The 23,145-nt window shown below is 61.9% G+C and overlaps 1 protein-coding gene across 1 annotated transcript in view; it reads right to left on the reverse strand.

The window, feature by feature from the left end:
- LOC122102686 (uncharacterized protein KIAA1671-like) overlaps positions 1–23,145 on the reverse strand; it is a 55,582-nt gene that overhangs the window by 27,223 nt on the left and 5,214 nt on the right. Inside the window, exons 2-3 of the mRNA XM_042673427.1 lie at positions 2,302–3,771; positions 712–787 (exon numbers count right to left, since the gene is read on the reverse strand). Coding sequence (XP_042529361.1) covers positions 712–787; positions 2,302–3,719 — 1,494 coding nt within the window. The 5' untranslated portion in view covers positions 3,720–3,771. The remainder of the gene's footprint in view (positions 1–711; positions 788–2,301; positions 3,772–23,145) is intronic.

Genomic DNA, 23,145 nt, shown 5'->3' on the forward strand with positions numbered 1-23,145 from the left:
CAAACTGAGGTGAGGATTAAACAATCATTAAGAAGAGAACAGGAGAGAACATTCTAAAGCTAAGGTTTAGTGGTATAATAAAAACAGAAGCTCAGCCGGGAGAGGTAGCTCAAGCCTGTAATTGTACCTACTTGGGAGGTGGGAGGTCAGGGATCCTGCTTGTGAGCCATCTGGTGATAACAAATTCAAGAGACTCCATCTCCACCAATGACTGAGCATGGTGGCCTGTGCTTGTACGCTCAGCTCTGACAGCAGCACCATGGCTGGGCACAGTGGCATAAGCCTGCCATCCCCAGGGACACGGGGAAGAGAACCACAGCCCAGGCTGGCCCAAGGGTAAAGCAGGATTGTACTTTGAAAGTAACTGATGCAAAAATAGGAGTGGGTGGCGTGGCTCAAGTGGTAGAGCGCCTGCCCAGGGAGTGCAAGGCCTGGAGCTCAAACCTCAGTAGTGGCAAAAATCAAAACAACACAGGAGCTCCTAACACCGCCTCATCCCTCTTCTTTGCACACAGAAAAGAGAAATACATGACAGTTTCATTTGCGGACAGAATTTGACACCAGGAGGGAGAGCGTCCCAAGGTGGAAGGAAGAGGTGTCCTCTCGTTCACGCGAGAGTCGGCGTGAGGTCTCCCGGGTCACAGTTGCTCTCTGTCCACAGGAGTAACCTCACCCTGGGAACCAAGCGGTAGGAAAATACCCGCGGCTTACCTTTTCTCTCCGCTCTGAACCCAGCGCAGCACATTTCTCATATCTGATCTCGCTGCTGGGAGCCGAACCTGAAAACCTGAGACAGAGATGAAGGTCCATACATGGGTGGATGGATGGATGGATGGAACCAGAAGCTGTGAGGCCCCTTAGCCCAAAGAGCTCCAGGAGCTCAGGGGCCCAAGGGAGAAAGATACCCGGATGTCCATAAGCCACACTGCCCCCACCCCACCCCCATTTCCTTGTGGAGAAGAAGGCGGTGCCCTTTCTTTTTACCGTAAGCAGAGCATCTCTGGCGTGGAAGGGACCTTGGGCTGGCCCCGGGGGAGACACCCGCGGGGGTTCAGGGGAGCCGGTCCCAGCTGCTTCTCGCTGTGGGAGCTCGGCGGGGCGTGTGACCTCACCTGAGTTCCTCCTCTATAAACTGGGGATAATTAGCACCTCCCACTCTCCTCGACAGGGCAGATACGAGGCTACCCGTGACCCTAATAGCTACGTGGAGGCGTCCGGGAGAGACTAAAGATGCCTGGGGAGAGATAATGAATGGTTCTCCTTGGCAACCCAGGGCCCGGCCAGACGCCCACTCTTCCTGGTCTGCACACTGGCCGGAGACGGGACGGGGGCAGAGGGCGGCTAGGCAGCAGGGAATGTCGGGGGGTGCTGTCCCTGCCACTCTGGGTGACCGGGGTCAAGCCAGTGTCTGACTCATCTGACCCAGTTATAAACGGAGTGTGGGGGGGGGAGATCTAGAATCTCTGGGATACATGGCTGAAGAAGCTTCCTGAGAGGCGTGGGGCTGAGAGGTTGGAGCGCACCCTGGACCCCATCTTTCACACAATCCCATGTGTTGCCCCCACCCCGGGCACACAAGGCACAGTGGCAAAGGGTCCTCAGCCCAGAGGTTCCGCGTCTTTGCCGTCTTGAGCTCAGCGGTGCTTTTAAAAACTTACCAAAACATTAGCCTTCCCAGGAGACACTGAGGCAGGGCCTCGTGGGGGGTCAGTGGGGGTGGGAGAACTGGGTAGTCCTGTGTGATTTTAACAGGGTCTGACGTGGGCCCTGCAGGCTGCCCCTCCCGGAACAAACTATGTGGTGACACTGCTCCTGGGCGGGAGGACACCCAGGGAAACAGGGCAGGGGAGGCAGAGGCCAGCCAGGCTTAGAACCAACAGGACTCCCTGCTTGGCCAACGTGTTAGGGATTTTTGCACTGATTGGCCAGTATACTGTGGGCTCCGTTGCTGATTGGCCAACATCTTATGGACTTACTCACTGATTGGCCAGCATGTCACAGCATTTTTCACTGATTGGCCGGCATATTACAGGCTCATCTGCTGATTGGCCAATGTTTTTCACACTTATGCGCTGATTGGCTAGCACATCATGGGTTGCCCTGGAGTGCAGCTGAGGAGGCCCGGGTTCCTGGCATTTTAATCCTGGACAACTTGGGAGTCCTCAGCCTACTCCCAGGTAAGGCCTCCAAAGTGGAGGGAGCGGCGGGGAGGGGAGGCAGGCAGGGGGGTCACCCAGGCTACCCAGGCTCTGCTCATCGGTTCCCACAACATCCATGGAGGGTGTGTGTGTCACCACTTACACTTTGGTCAAATCCGCTGACCTCGGCCGAGCCTGGAGCGCCCTCTTCCCGATCTCCACCTTCTCCTCGGCACTCTCAGCTGCCCAGCCTTTGATCCGCTCCTGGACACTCACACCTGCCTTCGCCAACTTCGGTGCTGCCAGAGGAACCTCGGGGGTGGCCACGGTGGCTTCAGATCCCGCTGCCGGCGCCAAGGCCCTCTCTTCCCCAAACAGGCTCAGACGTTTCTTGACGCTGCTCATGGGCATCCACTCTGCCCCCACGGAGGCCTCCTGGTCAGCCCTTTTGCTCTTGGCCTCGGCGGGTCCCGGGCCTCTTCCTAGCCAGACAGGAGGGGCCTCAGGCACTTTCTGGGGCTCAGGGTCCGGCCGGTCTTTCTCTTCCTCAGGACTCTGGTCTCCTCCCGAGATGGCCCTGGCATGGCCCCCTCGGGTTCTGGGGCTGTCTGCCTCTGCCTGCTTCAAGAGCATCTTCTCCTTCCGGTCTTGGATTTTCCTGGCCACTTCCCAGAAATCTGCGTCCAGGTCCAGCCGGGAAGAAGCCGCTGGGACGTCCACTGTGGGCTCAGGACTGGCCCCTTCTGCAGCCGGGCGCTCGGGCCCGACGCCCCTCCTCAGCAGGACCTCCCTGCTCTCGAAGCGGCCTGTGAGGTCCACAGACAGGGGCCGGGGCTTCCTGACCCAGGTCTTCTCGGGAGGGACGGGGGGCGGCTTCCCCCCGAGGGCCGCCCCACCCGGGCCTGGCCCGGGAAGCAGCAAGGACTCGGTGAAGACGGCGGACACGGGCCTCCTCCTGGGTCGCAGCCGGGGCCCAGGTGCGTGGCCCTCCTCCTCGTGCTGGGGGGCAGCCGATCTGGCATCCAGGGACAGGGAGGCCGGCCGGGGGAGGTTCCCGGGGGGCTTGTGAGTGGGCAAGGCCGGCTTGACGGCCAGCTGGGGCCTGGAGCTGCAGGGAGGGTCGCGGGGGACACTCGCGCGGGTCCCCAGACACGGCTCCCCGGTGCCCATCCCCACCGGGGGACCGGCAATGTGGGTGTCCAGGACAGCTACAGAGGGGCGCAGATCGGAGGCCTTGTGAGGGGAGGCCGAGCCGGCCCGGGAGGCCTCCCCGCCGCCCACCTCCTGCCCGGCCAGGCTGGGCATCCTGCCGTCCGGGCCCCGCGAGGCCGCCTGGGGGGCCCCGGCGGGACCGGGCCTGGACGGGCCGGGGGCTCCCCAGCGGAGGCCCTGCTCTTTGGAGAAGGGTTTGGGGGTCAGTCGAGGCAGCGGGAAGCAGCGGGCGGGGGTCCTGAGGACACGGGCCGAGGGGGCCCTGGCAGGGTCCCCGGCCGGGTAGAAGTAAGTCCTCTTCAGGGCCTCGTCCTTGGCGAAGTCGCGGAGGCCGGGCACCGCCGTGAGGAGAGAGCCCACCTCCACCATGGCGACCGCGGCAGACCCATGGGCTCCGAGGACACCACAAGCGGACAGGCGACTGTTCACACCCACAAGGAAAAAGAGAAAGAACAGGGATGTAGCAGGCCACCGCCATGCAGGCCCGGGGATGGAACCCGAGGCCTGGGCCCTGGGCATCGGATCCTGACTGGGAGCCGGGGCGGGGCGGGGGGGACAACAGGGGGACCTCCTCCCACAGGCACCCAAGTTCTCCAGGCCTTTCCAGTTCAGCAGAGCAGGAATCAGCACAGAGAGGCAGAGCAGAGGGCTTGAGCAGGCTCAGCAACCAAGAGGCAACCTGGGATTCGAACCCAGGTCCGCTTCTATGCTGGAAGTGTACTCTCCTCACATAATGTGGGGAGGGGGGCATGTACTTGTTCTTCTATTCCTACCCACATCTCAGATCCCTGCTGAGCCTCCTTCCCTGCCTAGAGCACCCAGCACAGAGAAGGTGAGTGGCCAGCCTCAGCTCATACAGCAATGTGAAGCAGGCTTTTCTGGAATCCCAGGGTGTCTGGTAGCTCATACATAGGCCCCAACCGCACGCCCCACCAGGCCGCCCCTCCGCCTCCCATCTTCCCTCCTCCGTCCTTCCAAACTTCACAAAACAAAAGCTGTCACTTTCTTTTTGGTCCATCCTGGGGCTTGAACTCAGGGCACTGTCCCCTCAGCTCTTCGGCTCAAGGCGAGTGCTCTACTGCGTGAGCCACAGCACCACTTCTGGTGTTCTAGTGGTTTATTGGAGATCAGGATCTCATGGACTTTCCTGAATGGACTGGCTTTGAACCGCAATCCTCAGATCTCAGCCTCCTGAGTGGCTAGGATGACAGGCGCGAGCCACCGGCGCCCAGCGAGCTGTCACTTTTCTAGGTCTGCAGGTGTTGAACCATCTCGGGTTGGCTGCCCTGCTTTCTGGGTCCCCCAGTCCCCCGGCGTAGGCTCACAGAGGGGGACGGAGGAAAGGGGGCCAGAGAGATGGCCCAGCATTTCCATAATCACACAGCAGAAACTCCACCTCCAACCCTGACCCACTGAGTCCTGCTTTTGGGAACAGGGTTTCTAAGTCTCTTCTGCTCCTAAAATGTGACAGACAACTGAGCATGCCCCCCACCCCGGCCCTGGCTGCCCCCCTCCCCGGCTCCCCATCTTTGGTGCCCGGGAGAGGAGAAGGGGTTTTCCTTGAGCCCAGCCTCAGCTCTGACTCACGGGCCTGCGGGAGGAGAGGCAGACGGAGTGGGATATTTTTATGTTGTGATGCTGACGGATTCCATCTCCCCCCAGCCCAGACACAGCCCGGAGGGCTGAGAACCGAGACGCTGCGCACGGAGGGCTCCATCTACGGAGTCCCCGGCTGGTGACCACAGCGTCCGGCGTCCGGGCCCAGCACTGGCCTGGGCACCGGAGAGCCGGGTGTGGTCCGATCGCCGCCCGGGGGTCTCCCAGCCCAGGGGACCTGCCGTGGGGGACCGGGGAAGCCGCCTGGCAGGGCCAGCGGTGCCCCCAGTGCCCAGGCACCGCGCGCCCCACGCCCGGCCCGAGCGGGCGGGCGCCCCACTTACCAGAGCAGGGGAACGCGGGGGCCAGGGAACACGGGGAGCCAGGTGGAGGGAGTTCAGGTCAGCGCCCCCGGGGCACGGCAGGGGCTGGGGGGCACCGGGGACAGCTCGGTCCCCTGACTGCCAGCCGGCAGGGCGGGCACAGACGGCGAGCGCGCGCTCCGGCTCCCTGCGCGGCCGCTGGCACCGACTCCAGCTCCGAGACGCACACACTCCTTCCGCTCTGCAGACACACAGCCTCACACCGCGCGCGCGCACGCACGCACACACACACACACACACACGGCTGCTGCACTGCACACTCAGGGTCCTCACTCACAGTCGGGAGGGGGGATGGCGGTCCCCCCCCAGGGACCCCTCAAGGGGCGTCCTTGCCTCTGCCCGGCTGCCGGACAGGGCCTCCCAGATGCGGACCCACCTCGGAGGCCACAGCTCCGCATCGGGAGGAGCGTTTACTGGGACACCGTCCCTCCCATCACCAAATGCTCCACTGATGAACGGAGGAGCACGCGCGTGAGCGAATGAATGGATGAGTGGATGAATGAGTGGATGGGTGACGTCCTGACCCGGGGCCCTTGGCCAGCGAGCGTGCGCTGCCCAGCAGAGCCGCCCCGGCCGGCCTGCCCCCGTCCCGCCACAAGGGGGCGCTCTGGGCTCGGGAGAGGCGGCCCCGGGGCGCAGGGGCGGCCACGGAGACCGCGCGGGCCTCGCGCTGACCCCCCCCCCCGCGCTGACCCCCCCCCCACCCCGCGCCCCCACCAGGCCTGTCAGGGCCGCAGACAACCCCGGATCCCTGAGGAGCCCCGGCCCACGGGGAGGCTGCGTCTCCGGGGAGGGGTCTTGGAGCTCTGACACCCCCTGCCGCCCTCCCCCCGCCCCCCCCCGCTGGCACCGCGAGCACCCCCCCCCCCGCGGGCCCGCCGCCCCCCTCTGGGAGCCTGGCATATGTTCATGCCGATCACCAGGGGCCCACGCGCGGTGCGGCCAGCTGCTGCCGGTTCCGGGCTGGCCTCGCTCCTCCTGCTAAATACATCCGTGACGCACGGGGGACAGCGCCACGGAGCCGGGCGGCAGGGCCCCGCCGCGGCCTGCACACGCATGCCCGGACGTGCAGCGCTGGGCTCTGAACCCAGGGCCTCCCGTCTGCTCCGCAGATGCTCTACCCCCGGAGCCAGGCCTCCGGCCCTCCCCTCGGAGGCCTTCTTTCTTTCACAGGGAGCATCCCCACTTCGTCTAGGGATGGCCTCCAGCAGCGATCCTCCCCCCGGGCCTCCCACACAGCTGGGACTGCAGGTGTGAGCTGCCACACCCGGCTGATGGACTGAGATGGGGTCTCGGGAACCCCTGGCCGGGTCTCACCATCCACCCATCCACGTGATGTCCACTATCCCTGGGTCGTCCATACCCAGCTCCTCCCATCCTTCCACTTGGACGGTGACAGCCCGGCAGGAGCTGGGGGCTGGCCTGAGCTCCGCCCCAGGCCTCCGGCTCGGCAGGGCCCACTCCACACACAACACAACCCTAAACACAACCAGCGCCAAGGAAGGGCTGCTGAGGGCAGGAAGTCTGGGACTACAGGCAGCGCCCCTGGTCCGGCCTGAGTCACTCGGAGGAGTCTGGGGCTGCACAGTGGTGATCGGGGGCAAGGGGGGGCTCCCTGCAGCTCTGTCTGAGACCCCCACCCCCACCCCTCCAAAAAGCAGGCCCCACACTGCCACCCCTGGTGCCCAGGCCGCATGGGGCTTGGGATCACGGGAAGAAGGTGACAACTTCCATTCCGGCTCCTTCCTGCGGGTCCTGCTGTTTGGGGTGGGCTGACCGTGGGCAGGAAACCCTCGTGCGGGCTCTGTGTTCCTTCCTTCCTTCCTCCCCTACCCCCCCTCCCCTCCCCTCCCAGTCCTCCCGTTTGTCCTCTCTAGATCCGGGTTTAGTAAAGGGTCACCTGCAAGCTGCGTCCCGCCCTGCTGCCCACCTGGCTTTATAAATAAAGTTTTATTGGAACACAGCCATGGCCACTCCTCACCCCGGTCCAGGCCCCGCCCCAGCCCCGGGGGAGGGGGGGGACGTCAGCAACAAAAGACGTGGCCACGATTGCTGTGGCATTTCATAAACAAGACGGCGACGCCCGCCCTGGACGCCCACCCCAAAACACTCGGCTCCCCACCGCCAGGACACCCCCCACTGAAAACAGTCCCTTCCCAGGACAAAGTGCACCTGTGTGCCACTGGAGCCACACCCCAGCCATTCCCTGGAAGGCTTCGGGGCTTTTCTAGAAGATTCTTGCTTTTATTCGGAGGCCATCCTAGACCTTACCGCTACCTCACACACAGCTGGGATGGCCGATGGGCCCATTACACCCGGCTTGTGCGTTGAGATGGGGTCTGGCCAATGTCCGGCCTTGAAAGGCGATCTCCCCCACCCCCATCAAGTCTCCGGGACTATGGGCGTGAGCCGCCGCGCCCAGCCTGAAGTCAAGGACCGAGCGGGCACTGGCCAACGCTGCTGGAGTCCACTGGGCTCTCAGAGTGGGGTCCGCAGGCCCCGCTGGGGGGTGCGCCACATAGGAACCCAGAGTAGGAAAAGAACCAGCGAGCCAAAGCGAGCCAAGCCCCCCCTCAGCACCCCTAAAGCGCGCTGGCCACCGCGGGGCGGGGGGGGGCCAAGCACCCCCCAAGCACCCCTAAAGCACGCTGGCCACTGCAGGGCGGGGGGGCCAAGCACCCCCTCAGCACCCCTAAAGCATGCTGGCCACTGCGGGGCGGGGGGGCCAAGCCCCCCCTCAGCACCCCTAAAGCGCGCTGGCCACTGCGGGGCGGTGGGGGCATTTCCCAGTGAATCCGAAGCTGGGGTTAGACCAGATGAGGGCCGGGCTTTGTTTTAAACATCTTAGAACCGCGTGGAGACCTTCAGCACAGCTATGCCTACTCAGCAAGTTCTGGGGTTTGAGCTCGGGGCTTCAAGTGTGCAAGGCAGTTGCTCTGCGGTCAAACCCTGCCTCCAGCCCTGGGTTTTGCTGCTTATTCTTTTACACCGGGCACCCCTGGGCACGCTCCCCAGGCTGCGGTGAGGGTCACCGGCTCTCATCACCACGGCTCTTCATTGAGACGAGGTTGTGTGAACTTGTCTCTCTGGGCAGGCCTCCACCTGCGATCCTCCCAACCGCAGCCTCCCGATGGTGGGCACGGCAGGTCTAAGCCAGGAGAGCCATCCTGTAAGGCCAACTTCCAAGGTGTTCAACGCTGTGACGGGAACCTCAGTGTGATGATCCCCCTCTCACCATGGATGCTGGGGTTTGGGGGAGGCCGGAGCCCTGTGTCCCCTAGGGACTCAGTCCCCAGCTGCCCCAGGTCAGGAGGGATAAACCCCAGGAGGACCCAGGCCCAGAATCCCAGCTCAGAGCAGAAGTGACCTGGAGAAAATGAACATATTTCCAATATCCTTTATGGGGCACGGTGTGGTGGCACACGCCTGTAATCTCAGCCACTCAGAAGCAGGTGAAATGACCCAGCCCCTGTCTAAAAAACTAAGAGCAGAAGTTGCTCAAGTGGTAGATGGCCACCCTGGTTCAGGGTAAGGTCCGGGGTTCAAATCCCACTACCATCCATTATTTAATGTCTGTAACAGCACTGTTATTTTCTCTTTAAGGAGATGACACGGGCTGCCTGTTTATAACCGGTTCTGCCTCTCCCTCCCCACCAAAGGGTCCTTTATGTAAACCATTTTCACTTTGGAGGAAAAGTTTTGAAAAATAAAATAATGGCTCAAGGGTTAAGGTTCACGCATTCTCTGATGAACTTGCTCGGCCAGGGAAGTGGAAAGAACACAGGGAGTTGCTGGGGTGGGCCGGAAGCCCGCCATCCGGAGCCGCACTGGCTTTTCCCAGCTTCCTTTACAACTGGGAGTGGCTGTGTGACCCGATTTTGACCCAACACACACACACACACACACATACACACGCATGCACGCACATGCACACAATACATGTGATTTCCAAGGAGTCTTTTGCTTTCCTGATAAAACAGGCACGTGTAGCTTGTGGTGTGATGAACAAGGGTGTGATACCCGGCGTCTTGGCAGCCATCTTGGGGCCGTGAGAACCACAAGTCAACGCTTTAGGGGCAGTGTCACAGTGAGGAGCCATTACACTAACTCCAAACTGCTCCTCACGGAAGGACTCTATGGGAAGAAGTCAAAGCATTTGTTTGAAACCTGTCAGGGTCTCTGCTCCACCCAGGCACAACTATGTGTGATGCCCTGGGACTAGGGCAGAAGCCAGCTGAACGAGAGGCACATCTCCAGGGAGAGGCGGCAGCTCTGGGCCTTGGGGAACCATTTTGCCCCTCGTGGGACAGTTTTGTGCCTGGGGGTTCATGTTTGGAAGTGCTGGGGTTTGAACTCAGGGCCTTGTGTCTGCTAGGTAGGTGCTCTACCACTTGAGCCAGGCCCCCAGCCCCCAAAGCTCAGTTTCTGAGAAAACTCCAGGGACGATCCTAAGAAAGCAGCCGCTGTCCCCCCTCATTCCCGCTCCCCCTTCCCCGCTCCCCCTCCTCCCTCCCAACCCCGCCAGCACCCACCTCCCAGGACCCTGGGCGCGGGCCAGGGCCAGGCTGCTGCTCCGGGCGCAGACCCCAGGGGGCTGAGGACGGGGCTGCCCGCCAACGATCCTGAGTTGCCTTCTCCCCCCTCCTCCTCCTCCCATCACAGCCATGCGGGGCCCCTCCTCTTCCCACTGGGGTCAGACTTCTTGGGGTCTTGGGGGGCTGTACTGAGTTTGAACCCCCGCTGGGCCAGGCAGGTGCTCTAGCACTTACGAAAAGCTGGACCCTGATCCTCCTAACGAGGCTTCCCTAGAACTGGACGACAGGCCCCGCGGGGATGGGGCCTCGGGGTGTGACAGACGGCTGACCTCAGCCCAGTCACTGGCCCCGCCTGGCCCAGGGCGCCGCCCAGGCCCCGCCCCTACCCAGGCCCCGCCCCCAGCCCCACCCAGTCCCCGCCCCGCCCCCCCCGGCCAGGCCCCGGCCAGGCCCCGCCCCCAGCCCCACCCAGTCCCCGCCCGCCCCCACCCAGGCCCCGCCCCGCCCCGCCCCGCCCCCCGCCAGGCCCCGCCCCCAGCCCCACCCAGTCCCAGGCCCCCGCCCAGCCTTTCCTGTCCCGCCCCCCCCAACCCCCAGGCCCAACAGAAACCTGGACCACACACATTCCTTCTCAAGGGACATTACCAGCACTTTGACCCTCAGGACCTCAGGACCTCTAACAGTACCAGGGTGGACTTAAGTACGAGGCAAACGTCAGTTAATGAAATCAGATCACCCCCTAGATCCCACCCCCCTTTCTGTCTTGGACTCCCATGTCCAGTGTCCCTGGCGCACAGGCTCCCAGGGGGCCTTGTTCGGTTGGGGCCCGGCGTGGCCATGCACACTCACCACCACCACCCACTACCCGCCGGGCAGAGGCAGGAGGACCTGGGTCTGAGGCTGGCCAGGGCCATAGCTGGAAACCCCACCCAGGTGCAAATGAAAGGGGCAGGGCACGGCTTCCAGAGCAGCACTCCCTGAGCAAGATCAAGGCCCGGTGTTCAATCCCCAATAGTCACAAACACACACATACACACACACACACACACACACACATGCACACATGCACGCACACACACACATGCACATGTGTGTTTGATTGAAGAGCACTAAACAACCCTGATCTACACGCAAATGTGAAAACTGAGTCTTGCGAGACGAGGTCACATGGTCAGAAGGAGGCAGCCGGACCCCGGCCTCCTAACCTGTCCTGGCCCAGATGCCGGGACCCCGGCCTCCTAACCTGTCCTGGCCTGGATGCCGGGACCCCGGCCTCCTAACCTGTCCTGGCCTGGATGCTGGGACCCCGGCCTCCTAACCTGTCCTGGCCCGGCTGCAGGGCTGCGGTAGCGCTGACATCTTGCAGAAGGGTGCCCGTTTGCACTATGTGACAAGTGCGGGGGCGGGGGGCGGTGAGCATAGAGGAATCGGGGTAACAGAGGGTCTCGGGGGACGGGGGTGAGCATGGAGGAATCGGGGTAACAGAGGGTCTCGGGGGACGGGGGTGAGCATAGAGGAATCGGGGTAACAGAGGGTCTCAGGGGACGGGGGTGAGCCTGGAGGAATCGGGGTAACAGAGGGTCTTGGGGGACAAGGGGTGAGCATGCAGAAATCAGGGTAACAGAGGGTCTCAGGGGACGGGGGTGAGCATGCAGGAATCGGGGTAACAGAGGGTCTCAGGGGACACACAGCCGAGGGTTATACAAGGAGCCACCCAGGGCTCTAGGCACAAAAACCCAACAGGATCTGAACCCCGAGCCAGCACCCAGGCCCCGAGTCCGTTCCCACGGCATAGCCAGCCCTCTGCGATCAAGTCAACACCAACACCAAGCCAGGCCAACACCCCCCCCCCCACCTCTTCTCAGCCATCAGCCGTGACCCCTGACACGGTCCTGGAGGAGCCACTGGGCAGAGGGGGTTCCCCCTCCCCCTCCCCGTCACTGTGAGCCCCTCCCTGACTGCCCCATCCCGGGCCGGGCAACACAGCCACTCCTAAGCTCAGCCACACCCGCTGTCCTGGGCTCCCCCCCATCTCAGCAGACCCATCTCATGGCGAGCTCAGAGGACACGGGGCGCTGGCCAGGGAGCCCAGCGCCTGGCCCAGCCCGCACCCATGTGCCTGTGCCCTGGGCAAGGGCTGCGCCCGGCTGCATCTTGCAGCTGTGTGACCCTGAGCAACGCGCTCAACCTCTCTGGGCCTCGGCTGGGTCCCATGCCCATGTCCTCTGCAGAGTAGACGGGCTTGTGGGAGAGCCAGGGGTTGGAGAGTGGCCCCCCCTGGCACCTCTCTGGGCCGGCACAACACAGTTCTCTCCCCATTCACACACAGCTCTCTCTCCCGGGCGGGAGGGAGGCAGAGGCGCCGTGGGGGATGGGTGAGTTTGAGGCCCGGCCTCCATCTCCGATCTGCTCTTGCGAGCAGGGCAGGTGGCGTTACCGCCCACCTGCCAGGAGTCTCCTCTCCCCTGGGACACGGCTCACATGTCAGCTCTCCTGTCCGCCCCCCCCCCAGCCCCGGGAGGGAGGGGGACAGGCAGGGACCGCTGGCGGGCACGGAGGCTGGCGGGAGGGAAGGCAGGCAGATAACAGGCTGGCAGGTGCCTGTGGCGTCTGCACAGCTTCCAGGAGCATCTCACAGTGCAGACTCGCACCCACGCCCCAAGCCCACCCCGCGTGGATGAAGACTGCCTAGCGGGGCGCTGGTGGCTCACCCCTAGAATGCTAGCTACTTAGGAGACTGAGATCCAGAGGATCACTGTTTAAAGACGGACAGAGAAGTGTACAAGGCTCCATCTCCAATTAACTAGCTTTAAAAAAAAAAAAAATGAACAAAGCCAGGCCGGAGGGATGACTGAAATGGTAGAGTGCCCGCCGGAGTGAGCCATGAGGTCCTGAGTTCAAACCCCAGCTCCACCATGTGAAAGAAAAAAAAGAGAAAAGGAAAGCAAGCTCTGGTCCCTTGGGACCGCGGCTGCTAGGGTGACACATGGAAAGGGCCTTGGTCTTTTCCTGGGTGCCAGGCGCCGCCCTGGGAGCCCGGCTCGCGGCTGTGAGGGGGAGAGGGCCGCTGGCCGGGGGGCAAGCAGAGCTCCCGGGCACACAGTAGGTGTGCTGCCTCCATCCCAGATTGTGTCCTCGATGTTAGAAAGCCTGGGCGCCTCAGCAAGGCCGCCACGCAGACTCGGTGAGCCATGCGCCCCGTCTCCCACCGCAGGCGATGCACTAGCCTGGACTAAGCCCTGGGGACAATCTCCCAGCACTTCCTCGGGTGTGACCGGCTCTGGCCCGGGTGGATCTGCTCGTGAGTCACCATCCATGATCCTTGCAGCAGGGCGAGTCCGATAGCTCCACACCCAAAACGCTGCTAGCTGTGCCACCCAGGGCACGGGGGACAGCCTGGCCCAAGCCCTGCCCCAGCGAAGAACCCGGGCCACCCGGCCAGCCAAGCCACCGCCCAGGCTCAGAATACACCCAGCAGAGATTACCACCGCGGGGAGGAGACTAGAGGATTGCTTATTTCTCCCATTTGCACCAGGGGGGAAACTGAGGCTCAGCATCATCTCATCCACGGTCGTGCTGGAGGTGCCCCTCTGCTCCATGCACTAGTAGGGGACAGGCCGGCAAAATAAGGCTGAGGGGCCAGGGCAGGCCCCAAGATCTCGGGGCCTGGGCTGGTTTCCCCCGCGGGAGGGGAGAGTCTGGCTCAGCACTTGGACTCCAGTGGAGCCCTTGGCCCGGCCCACTGGGGAGAAGGGAGCCAGACATCCGGCCTGCAGCCGGTGTCCCAGGCCAGCACGAGGCTGCCCACCACGGCCGGCCACTGCAGGGCGATCGTGGTGTCGGAGCCGGGTGAGGCCGGCGTCCACGCGTTCACACTCGGTGCGGCTCCGCGTGGCTGGGGTTGGAAGTACTGGGTGATCCCGCAGCCAAAAGCAACACTAGGGCAGGGTGGACCCCTGGCTGGGCGCCCACACGCGGGGGGCACACGGCAGGGAGAGACCCCGGGAACAGTCAGAAGGCTGGAGGCATGGGAAAAGGCATGAATTCGGGCGCCAAGCTGTGGAGACAATGCCTAAGGGAAGAGCAGTGTAGTTACCTCCTGCCAGCCCAGCCTGCAAGGCCGGGGACTCGTCCAGATGGCTGTGAGAGATCAGAGGGGTGCTGGCTGGCGCTGGCTGGCGCTGGCTGGCGCTGGCTGGTGCTGGCAGGGGCTGGCTGGCGCTGGCTGGCGCTGGCAGGGGCTGGTTATGGGGGGAGTGCGGGGAGAAGGCCTGTGCACCCCCCCCAGGCACAGGGAGGCAGGAGCTGAAGACTCAGCAAAGGCCAAGGGCTCCACAAACCCTGGCCGCATTCCCCGCCCTGTGCGATCGGCCAAGGGCCCCGGGCCTCTGAGCCTCAGTTTCCCCAGCTGGAATGTGACAGGACAGAGGCGTCCCCAGAGATTCTGGGGGACTGAAGGGGGAGGTGCACACCAAGCCCTCAGGCGCTGCCAGCACGGCTCCTTGGTCTCGCCAGCAATAACGACCAATAACGACCGTGCCGACGCCGGCTGAGTCTCCACCGCCGGCATCTTGCATCCCAGGGGGTGAAAGTTCAAGTTCACCCCACTCCCCATCATCAAACACAAGCACTTGCCCCTCAACGCGAGGCTGGAGGTATGGCTCGGGCAGTGCAGGGACTGCCCGGCAAGCGCAGGGCCCTGAGTTCAAATCCCAGTACACACACACAGAGAAGAGGACGGAGGCAGAGGCCCGGTTTACACACTCTGGGCACCGTGCGGGACTTGAACTCCCAGAGGCCCTGTGCCCCATGCAGGGGTTACAAACATCTTGTGAGGCGGGGAGCCCCTCGGGGGAGCTCGCCGGGGAAGGAGCCCCCTTTGGCGGAGGACGGGCTCCTCCGGCTTGGCGGGGTTGGGGCCCTGTCCCCCAAATTCCCAGACTCGCCCAAATACTTTCCTTCCCCACCCGGACCCTCCCTTTCCCATGGCTGGGGTGGGCCTTCCCCCACACTCTCGCCCAGAGCGGGGCTCCCCCGCCCCCCCCAATTCTGGAATGTTCCATGGGAGGAACCATGCTGTGTGGTCCCAGCAGGCGGGAGGCTGCAGGGCTCAGCGTAGGAGGCGGGGCGGGGCCGCCAGGGAAGCTGCCCATCCCCAAACCCACCAGTTACTCCACGCTGGCAAGGCGCACTCACGAAGCACCCACTGTGTGCCAGCGCGCAAGACAGCCAGCCGAGGCCGTGAAGGCCTGGGAAGGAAGCTTCTGGAAAGACGCACCAGGAGGCAGGGCTGGGTGGAGAACGTGAGGCAGAAGCTGGATGGGCCTTCACGGTGGCTTCAGCAGGACAGTGGCTCGGGGACCTGGGCACTTGGTAGGGGATAAAGTGGAGAGAGCCTGTGCCCCCTGAAGTTCACAGCGTACACTGCCTGAGACTCCCAGGAAAGGCTGGGCAGCCCTGTGGTCTTAGCACTCAAGTCTGGTACTCCAGGTTCTGCAAATACTGGGTAAGGACTGGAGGAGAGTGAACACAGGCCCTGCCCCAAGTGGGCGGGGCACCCACCAGACTGCCAATGGGCAGGTTTGTAGAGGAATGGATGATAGATGGATGGGTGGATGGTAATGAGTGGGTATAGATAAATAGATGAGGAGAGGTGGGTGGATGGATGGGTGGGTGGGAGGATGGATGTTGGTTTGGCAGATGGATGGATAAGAGGATGGATGGGTGGATGGATGTTGGATAGGTGGATGGATAAATGTTGGATGGGTGGATGGGCAGATGGATGGTTGGGAGGATGGATGGGAAGATAGATGAGAGGATGGATGGAGGGATGGGTGGGTGGATGGATGGATGGATGGGTGGGTGGGTGGGTAGATGGGTGGGTGGATGGATGGATGGATGGATAGATGGATGGATGGATGGATGGATGTTGGATGGGTGATGAGATGGGAAGATGGATGAGAGGATGGATGGATGTGAGGATGGATGGATATTGGATGGGAGGATGGATGGATGGATGGATGGGAGGATGGATGGATATTGAATGGGTGTATAGATGTGAGGATGGATGGATATTGGATGGGTGAATGGATGGGAGGATGGATGGATGGACAGATGGATGGGTGGGTGGGTGGGTTGGTGGATGGGTGGATGGATAGATGGATGGATGGATGGATATTGGATGGGTGATAAGATGGGAGGATGGAGGAGAGGATGGATGGATGGGTGTGAGGATGGATGGATATTGGAAGGGTGAATGGATGGGAGGATGGATGGATGGGAGGATTGATGGATATTGGATGGGTGGATAGATGTGAGGATGGATGGATGGGAGGATGGATGGATATTGGAAGGGTGGATGGATGGATGGATGGATGGGAGGATGGATGGATATTGGATGGGTGAATGGATGGGAAGATGGATGGATATTGGATGGGTGGATGGATGGATGGGAGGATGGATGGGTATTGGAAGGGTGGATAGATGTGAGGATGGATGGATATTGGAAGGGTGGATAGATGGGAGGATGGATGGATATTGGATCAGTGAATGGATGTGAGGATGGATGGATATTGGAAGGGTGAGTGGATGGGAGGATGGATGGATGGGAGGATGGTGGATGGATGGGTGAATGGATGTGAGGATGGATGGATATTGGATGGGTAGATAGATGTGAGGATGGATGGGTACTGGAAGGGTGGATAGATGGGAGGATGGATGGATATTGGATGGGTGGATGGATGGGAGGATGGATGGATATTGGAAGGGTGGATGGATGGGAGGATGGATGGATATTGGATGGGTGGATGGATGGGAGGATGGATGGATATTGGAAGGGTGGATAGATGGGAGGATGGATGGATATTGGAAGGGTGGATGGATGGGAGGATGGATGGATATTGGAAGGGTGGATGGATGTGAGGATGGATGGATATTGGATGCGTGGATGGATGGGAGGATGGATGGATATTGGATGGGTGGATGGATGGCTGGGAGGGTGGATGGATGGATGGGAGGATGGATGGATATTGGAAGGGTGAATGGATGGGAGGATGGATGGATATTGGATGGTGGATGGATGGGTGCAAAGCTCCCCTAAGAGCCACAAGCAGCCCTACAGCTGATTCCAAGCCCCTCCACAGCGCAAGCCCGAATCTGACACCCCCGGGACGTTGACATTTTGTAGGCGCACGGCTGTGAGACAGGATGTGATTCATCCCATCCCAGGCCTTCCACCGGGAGGAAGGAAACGGGCGCTCGGATCCGGGACCAAATTTAACTCCATCCTCCAACTCCCCCCCAACCACTCACAGGCACGCACGCTGGGCCCGCCGCCGCCCTCCCCCCCCCCTCCCCCGGGCCCAGCCAGCCAGGGTCGCTGCTGGGGTTTCTCCACCCCACGCCCCTCTAAACACGGCCAGGAGAGCCAGCGGCCCTCAAAGAGGGGGTGCGCCTGCGCGAGGCTGCCGTCCTGGCCCCAGGGGACCACGAAGGAGAACGGAGACCCCGGGAACCACCATCTGCACACAAGGCTGGTGAAGATCTGCACCCTGATCCCCGGCCGGGGGGGGGGGGTGCAGCAGCCTCGGGGAGCTGACCTCACCTGGTGGGGCTGGAGCCCTGCCCTGCCCTGCCCTGGCCGGAGACCCTGGCTGTGTGCTCTTGGGAAGATGGCTCCACCTCTCTGGGCCTCCAGTCCCTCGAGGGGTGACCTTGCTCCCCGACCTGAATTGTGGGGGGGGGGAGTGTGCCGATTAAAGGCAGGGTGGGGGAGGACAGATGCTGGGGTGCAATCTGCTTAAGCCACTCCCCACCCCCAGATCCAGCCCAAGTTCCCCACAGGCCCCCTCTAGGCCCCAGCCCACCCCAGGCGGCCTCTCCTGCTGCGCGTGGAGGCCTCTCCTCACCCCAGCCCCACCAGCCCCGGGCCTCAGCATAGGACTCTAGCTCCAAATGGGGTGACAGCGGGGTCTTACACAGGTGGCACTGGATCTGGGGGGCCGTCATTCCATGACTGCTGTCCTCACAAGGGGTAAAAAGGCCCAGCATTCAGCCACAAGCCAGGAGATGGCAAGATCGCGGCAGCGCAGGAAGTCCGAAGAAGCAAGGTCGGGCTGCAGCCCGGGTCAGGCCCCTCACACGGGGCCTGTAAATATTTCCTGGGAGGAGCCCGGTGGGGTGACTCACACCTGTAATCTCAGCTGCTCGGGGCAGACATCGGGAGGATCAAAGTTCCAAGTCACCCAGGAGGAAAACTTGGCACAGCTTCATCTCAACCTACCAGCCTGATGTGCTGGCTCTCGCCTGCCACCCAGCTATGCGGAGGGCAGAAGTACAATAAGGACCGAGGTCCAAGGCTGACCTGGACAAAAAGCTCAAGATTCAGCCTGAAAAATACACTAAAAGCGAAAGGGCTGGGGGCCTGGTTCAAGCACTAGAGCACCTGCCTCGCAAGTGTGAGGCCCTGAGTTCAATTCCCCAGCACCACCCAGAAAAGGTCCCTGTCACTGTGCACATGGGGAAACTGAGGCTGGCCACCTCACGTTCCCGGCCACCCAGGGATCCACTACAGCCCCACCGTATGACAGGGTCCGCCCTGCGTAACGGGGTCAGGGCCTGAGCACCCGTAAAACTTCCAGCAGCCCCGTCTGTGCCCGCCGTGGACACATCCATTTAGTAGACGAGGAAACTACGCAGGAGGAGGTGATTCAAACCCAGGTCCAGCTGGGCCCATCCCGACACCAGGCCCTGCTCAGCCCCTGCTGCCCACGCAGGCCCCAGGCCCCTGCACAGACCCACACACACACCCCTCCCCAAACGGCGAGGCCCAGACGCAGACAGCAGCGAGGGCGGCCGTCCAATGCCAGGCCTGGAATCCTGCCACGGTCCACCGTGGGATCGGGGGACGGGCTGCGATGTGGGCCACGGGGCCCCCAGGGGACGATGGGCCAGCCCGCCGAGCCCGCTGCCCGGCGCCGCGGCCTCGGGGAGCGGCGGGGAGGGACCGGGCCCTGGAGACCGGGGGCGAGGCCCGCCGAGCTGCCCTGCACCTCGCCCGCTGCCGCCGGACATGGCACCTGCCCTGGCGTGGCGCACAGAGGCCACCCGGGAGCCCCGGGGGGAGGGGTGCGAGCAAAGACGGTGCATGGAAACGGGAAACGGTGCCTACCCCCAGACGGACACCAGCCCCGCCCCTGGGTCTCACATTGGGCCCCAGCCAGTCTGGACCGCGATCCTCCTGTGCACACTTCCCATCCCACTGGGATGACAAGCGTGCCCCACCATGCCCGACTGTTTCTGTTAAGATGGGGTCTGGAGAACTATGTTTCCAGGACTGGCCTTAACCAAGATCCCCTTGATCTCAAGTAGCTAAGATTACAGGCATAACCCACTGTGACAGGCTTATTTCCATTAAAAACAAAACAAAACAAAACGGGCGCCCGGTGGCTCACGCCTGTATCCTAGCTATTCAGGAGGCTGAGATCTGAGGATCACGGTTCAAAGCCAGTCCGGGCAGGAAAGTCCAGGAGACTCTTACCGCCAATAAACCACTAGAAGACCGGAAGTGGCGCTGTGGCTCAAGCAATAGAGCGCTCATCTTGAGATGAAGAGCGCAGGGACAGCGCCCAAGCCCAGAGTTCAAGCCCCACGACCAACAAAAAGAAAAGGGTCTAGAGATTGACCTCAGTGGTAGAATTCTTTGCTTAGCATAGGTTAGACTGTGAGTTCGAGTCCAGCAATACAATAAATAGTATCTGTCTATCTGTGCGCGCACACGCGTGTACTTGAAATGTGGCGTGTCTATAAAGGAGTAGTACTCAGGCATAAAAAAGGAATGTCATACCCCGATCTCCTGCTTCTCAGTCAAAGAAGTGGGTCACAAAAGACCACGGGCCACACAAATCCACTCAGATGAAATGTCCAGGTCAGACTAGTCCCCTGAGGGCGGCTCAGCGCTGCGCCATGGGCCACAGGGCTGGAATTGCATTCTGTGAGCCTAGCAAGGTTCAAAAACTTGATCCCAGTACTAGCTGCCCCTGTGTGTGAAAACCACCAAAACCACTGAATTATACAACTTGAATCAGATGGTATGCAAACACTATCTCACTAAAACAGTTATTTAAATAGTTATTTAAATCATTATTTAAATAGAAAAATAGCCAGGCGCTCACGCCTGCAACCCTAGCTACTCAGGAGGCTGAGATCTGAGGATCATGGTTCAAAGCCAGCCCGGGCAGGAAAGTCCATGAAACTCTTTTTCTTTAAATTTCTTTTGGTCAGTCATGGGGCCTGAACTCTGGGCCTGGGCGCTGTCCCTCAGCTCTTCAGCTCAAGGCGAGCACTCCACCACTTGAGCCACAGCGCCACTTCCAGTTTTCTAGTAGTTTATCGGAGGTAAGAGTCTCACGGACTTTCCTGCCCGGGCTGGCTTTGAACCGTGATCCTCAGATCTCAGCCTCCTGAGTAGTAGGATTACAGGTGTGAGCCCGGCTCCATGAACCTCTTATCTCCAAGGAACCACCAGAAAACCAGAAGTGGAGCCATGGCGCAAGGGGTAGAATGATAGCCTTGAGCAAAAGCGCTCAGCACCAGGTCAAGTTCAAGCCCCAGGACCAGAAGAAAAGGGAAAAAAAGCTGAAAGGAAGCCATGGTGGCAGGGCAGCTGGAGGCGGCGGTGGAGGCGGCGGTGGCTGGGCCCAGAAGGCACCTCCTTCTCCACATGCACCCCGGCGACGTTCACCTGTGCAAGCCCTGCCCGGACCCGAGCAGGTTCACAGGTGCGGTGTTCACCGAGGGATCTGGCAGCACTTAAACAGGAGGCCTGGGACACGGCTAACACCAGGGTCCTGGGGAGCCAAAGCCCCGGCACTGGGGCATCGCGGACAAGGGAAAGCTGCAGGGCCATCCCGGGAGGGGCTCCTGGGGCGCCTGCCTCCCCTCGCCCACGGGGAGCCGGCCCAGAGCTGCCGCTTCCACTGACAGCCTGGGACCACACAGGCAGAAGCCGTAATTGGCACGGATCCCACACACCATGATGCACACGTGTGCACGTGCGCACACGCGCACACACGCACACACACACACCCTATAAAGAACGGGATACACTGTGGTATTACTAGCAGTGATTATGATGCCTGAGGCAGACTCAGTGAATTTACTGAGATGATGCATATGTTGGGTTCAGGCTCAGTCAGCTCAGCTCTCAGTGGACTCAGGCTCAGTCAACACTGCTAGTAATGGACTCAGGCTCACTCAGCACAGCTGTAAGTGGACTCAGGCTCAGTCAACACTGCCAGTAATAGACTCGGGCTCAGTCAGCACTGCTCTCAGTGGACACAGGCTCAGTTAGCACTGCTAGTAATGGAATCAGGCTCACTCAGCCCTGCTGTAAGTGGACTAAGGCTCAGTCAACAATGCCAGTAATAGACTCAGGCTCAGTCAGCTCTGCTCTCAGTGGACTCAGGCTCCGTCAGCACTGCCGTTGTCAGTGCAGATGTGCTGGGTGAGAAAGCAGTTGGGGAGGCACTGAGCACACACCTGCCCGAGAGCGGTCTGCACACAGTATGGCTGGCGACCCTGCTGGCTGAGCCTACATCGCCTCGTTCCACACAGGGGAAAGTGCACTTCAGTCATGCAAGATCACAGGGCTAGCGGTGCAGAGCGATGTCCCCGCGCCCCGCTCACCTGTGAGGGCACGCCATCGCCTCTCCCGGCCCTGCGGCTCCCCAGGCCCTTTCTTCTCTGGCCTCCGGTCCCCTGGGCTGCCAGACCTGGAGGCAGCGTCTGCCTTGTCCCTGTTCCCCGGGGCAGAGCCGGTCCTCCGGAAGCGGCGGCGGCTCCAGGCTGGAGAGCTCAGCTTACTCGGCCACCTCCGGGCCCTGGGCGGCCCGCAGCTTTGCCTTGGCGGGGGGCCAGGCCTGGGCAGGGACAGGAAGGCTGGGTGATAGTGATCGGGCTGGCTGGTGAGGGCCGTGTGCAGGTGGGGGCAGGGCTAACCCCAGGGGGGTCCTCATCACCACAGGCCATGGCCACGGGATGGAACTGACCCCCAAGTCACGCAGGACTGGACCCCACGCCCCCAAGAGCCACGCACGTGGTCTGTGCCCCCAAGACGCGGAGCACAGTCCGATCGCTCAGAGCCCGAGCCGAGCGCCGTGGTGCAAGCCTGCCACCCGCAGCAGAGCAGCTGCTGTGATCGGCCATGGCCCCCGGCTGGGGTGAGTCAGGCCTCAGCGCTGGGGACACTTGGTGGACCCCACACCCCGGCGGCAGCTGGGGACCAGGGCTGGCACCTGCTCTGCGGGGTCCCCTGGGATTCTGGACATTCCCAAAGTCCCCCCCCGCCCCAGTTTTTGGCTGCTCAGCCTTCCCCACCAGCTCTGCCTTTGAAATGAGTTCAAGGGGGGAAAGGGGGGGCTGGGGTCAAGACAGGATAGAAGCCAGCCCAGCCGGCCCTGGGGCCCCCCCAGCCTGTCACCCAGATGCTTCACACCCCAGTCCTAAAGTGCTCCAACGCGACTGGCTCTAAACTGAGAGCCAGTGGCTCACGCCTGTAATCCCAGCTACTCCGGAGGCTGAGACCTAGAGGATCACAGTTTGAGGCCGGTCCAGGCAGGAAAGTCCACTAGCCTCTGATCTCCACTCGGTGGGGAGACAGGGGTGGGGGGCAGGCTGGGTCTGGGGGCCTCCACCAGTGCAAAGGTGGAAGGAGCCTTGTCGCTGGGGAGGGGCTGTTTCTCCTGAGGGGTCCGGGCCCTCTGCAGCCCTCTGCAGAGCTGGACTTCGTAGCCCCAGCCGGTGGCGGGGGCGGCTCTGCCTCCCTGAGCCCATTTCCAAGACTACAGAGGGCTTCACCATACCAACCGCCTGAGATACTGAGGATCTGGTGAGAGGCGACACCACCCAGCACCCAGCACCCAGCACACCCAGCACCCAGCACCCAGCACCCAGCACCCGCCTGGCCGCAAAGCCAGCACCGCAGGAAGCTAGCACCGGCAAGTGCTGCTCTTCTACGCTGGCATTATAAAGGACGGGTAAGGATTCTTCCAGAAGGTACAGCAGCATAATGTCTGCCATCTACTATCCAGTTGCCCTTTTAGTAAAAAGAGAGGGAAGGAGGGACAGAAGACAGAAGGAGGGAAGGAGGAAAGGAGGGAGGGAGGGAGGGAGAGAGGGAGGGAGGGAGGGAGGGAATGGGGAGAGGGAGACAGAGACAGAAAGGCTCAAGAGGGAAGGGACTCTCCCAGGACACACAGCAAAGAAGCAGGCAGGTCCAGGGCC

This window comes from Dipodomys spectabilis, unplaced genomic scaffold, assembly GCF_019054845.1.
Source record: "Dipodomys spectabilis isolate Male_0828 unplaced genomic scaffold, ASM1905484v1 ptg000826l, whole genome shotgun sequence".
NCBI classification, from domain to species: Eukaryota; Metazoa; Chordata; class Mammalia; order Rodentia; family Heteromyidae; genus Dipodomys; species Dipodomys spectabilis.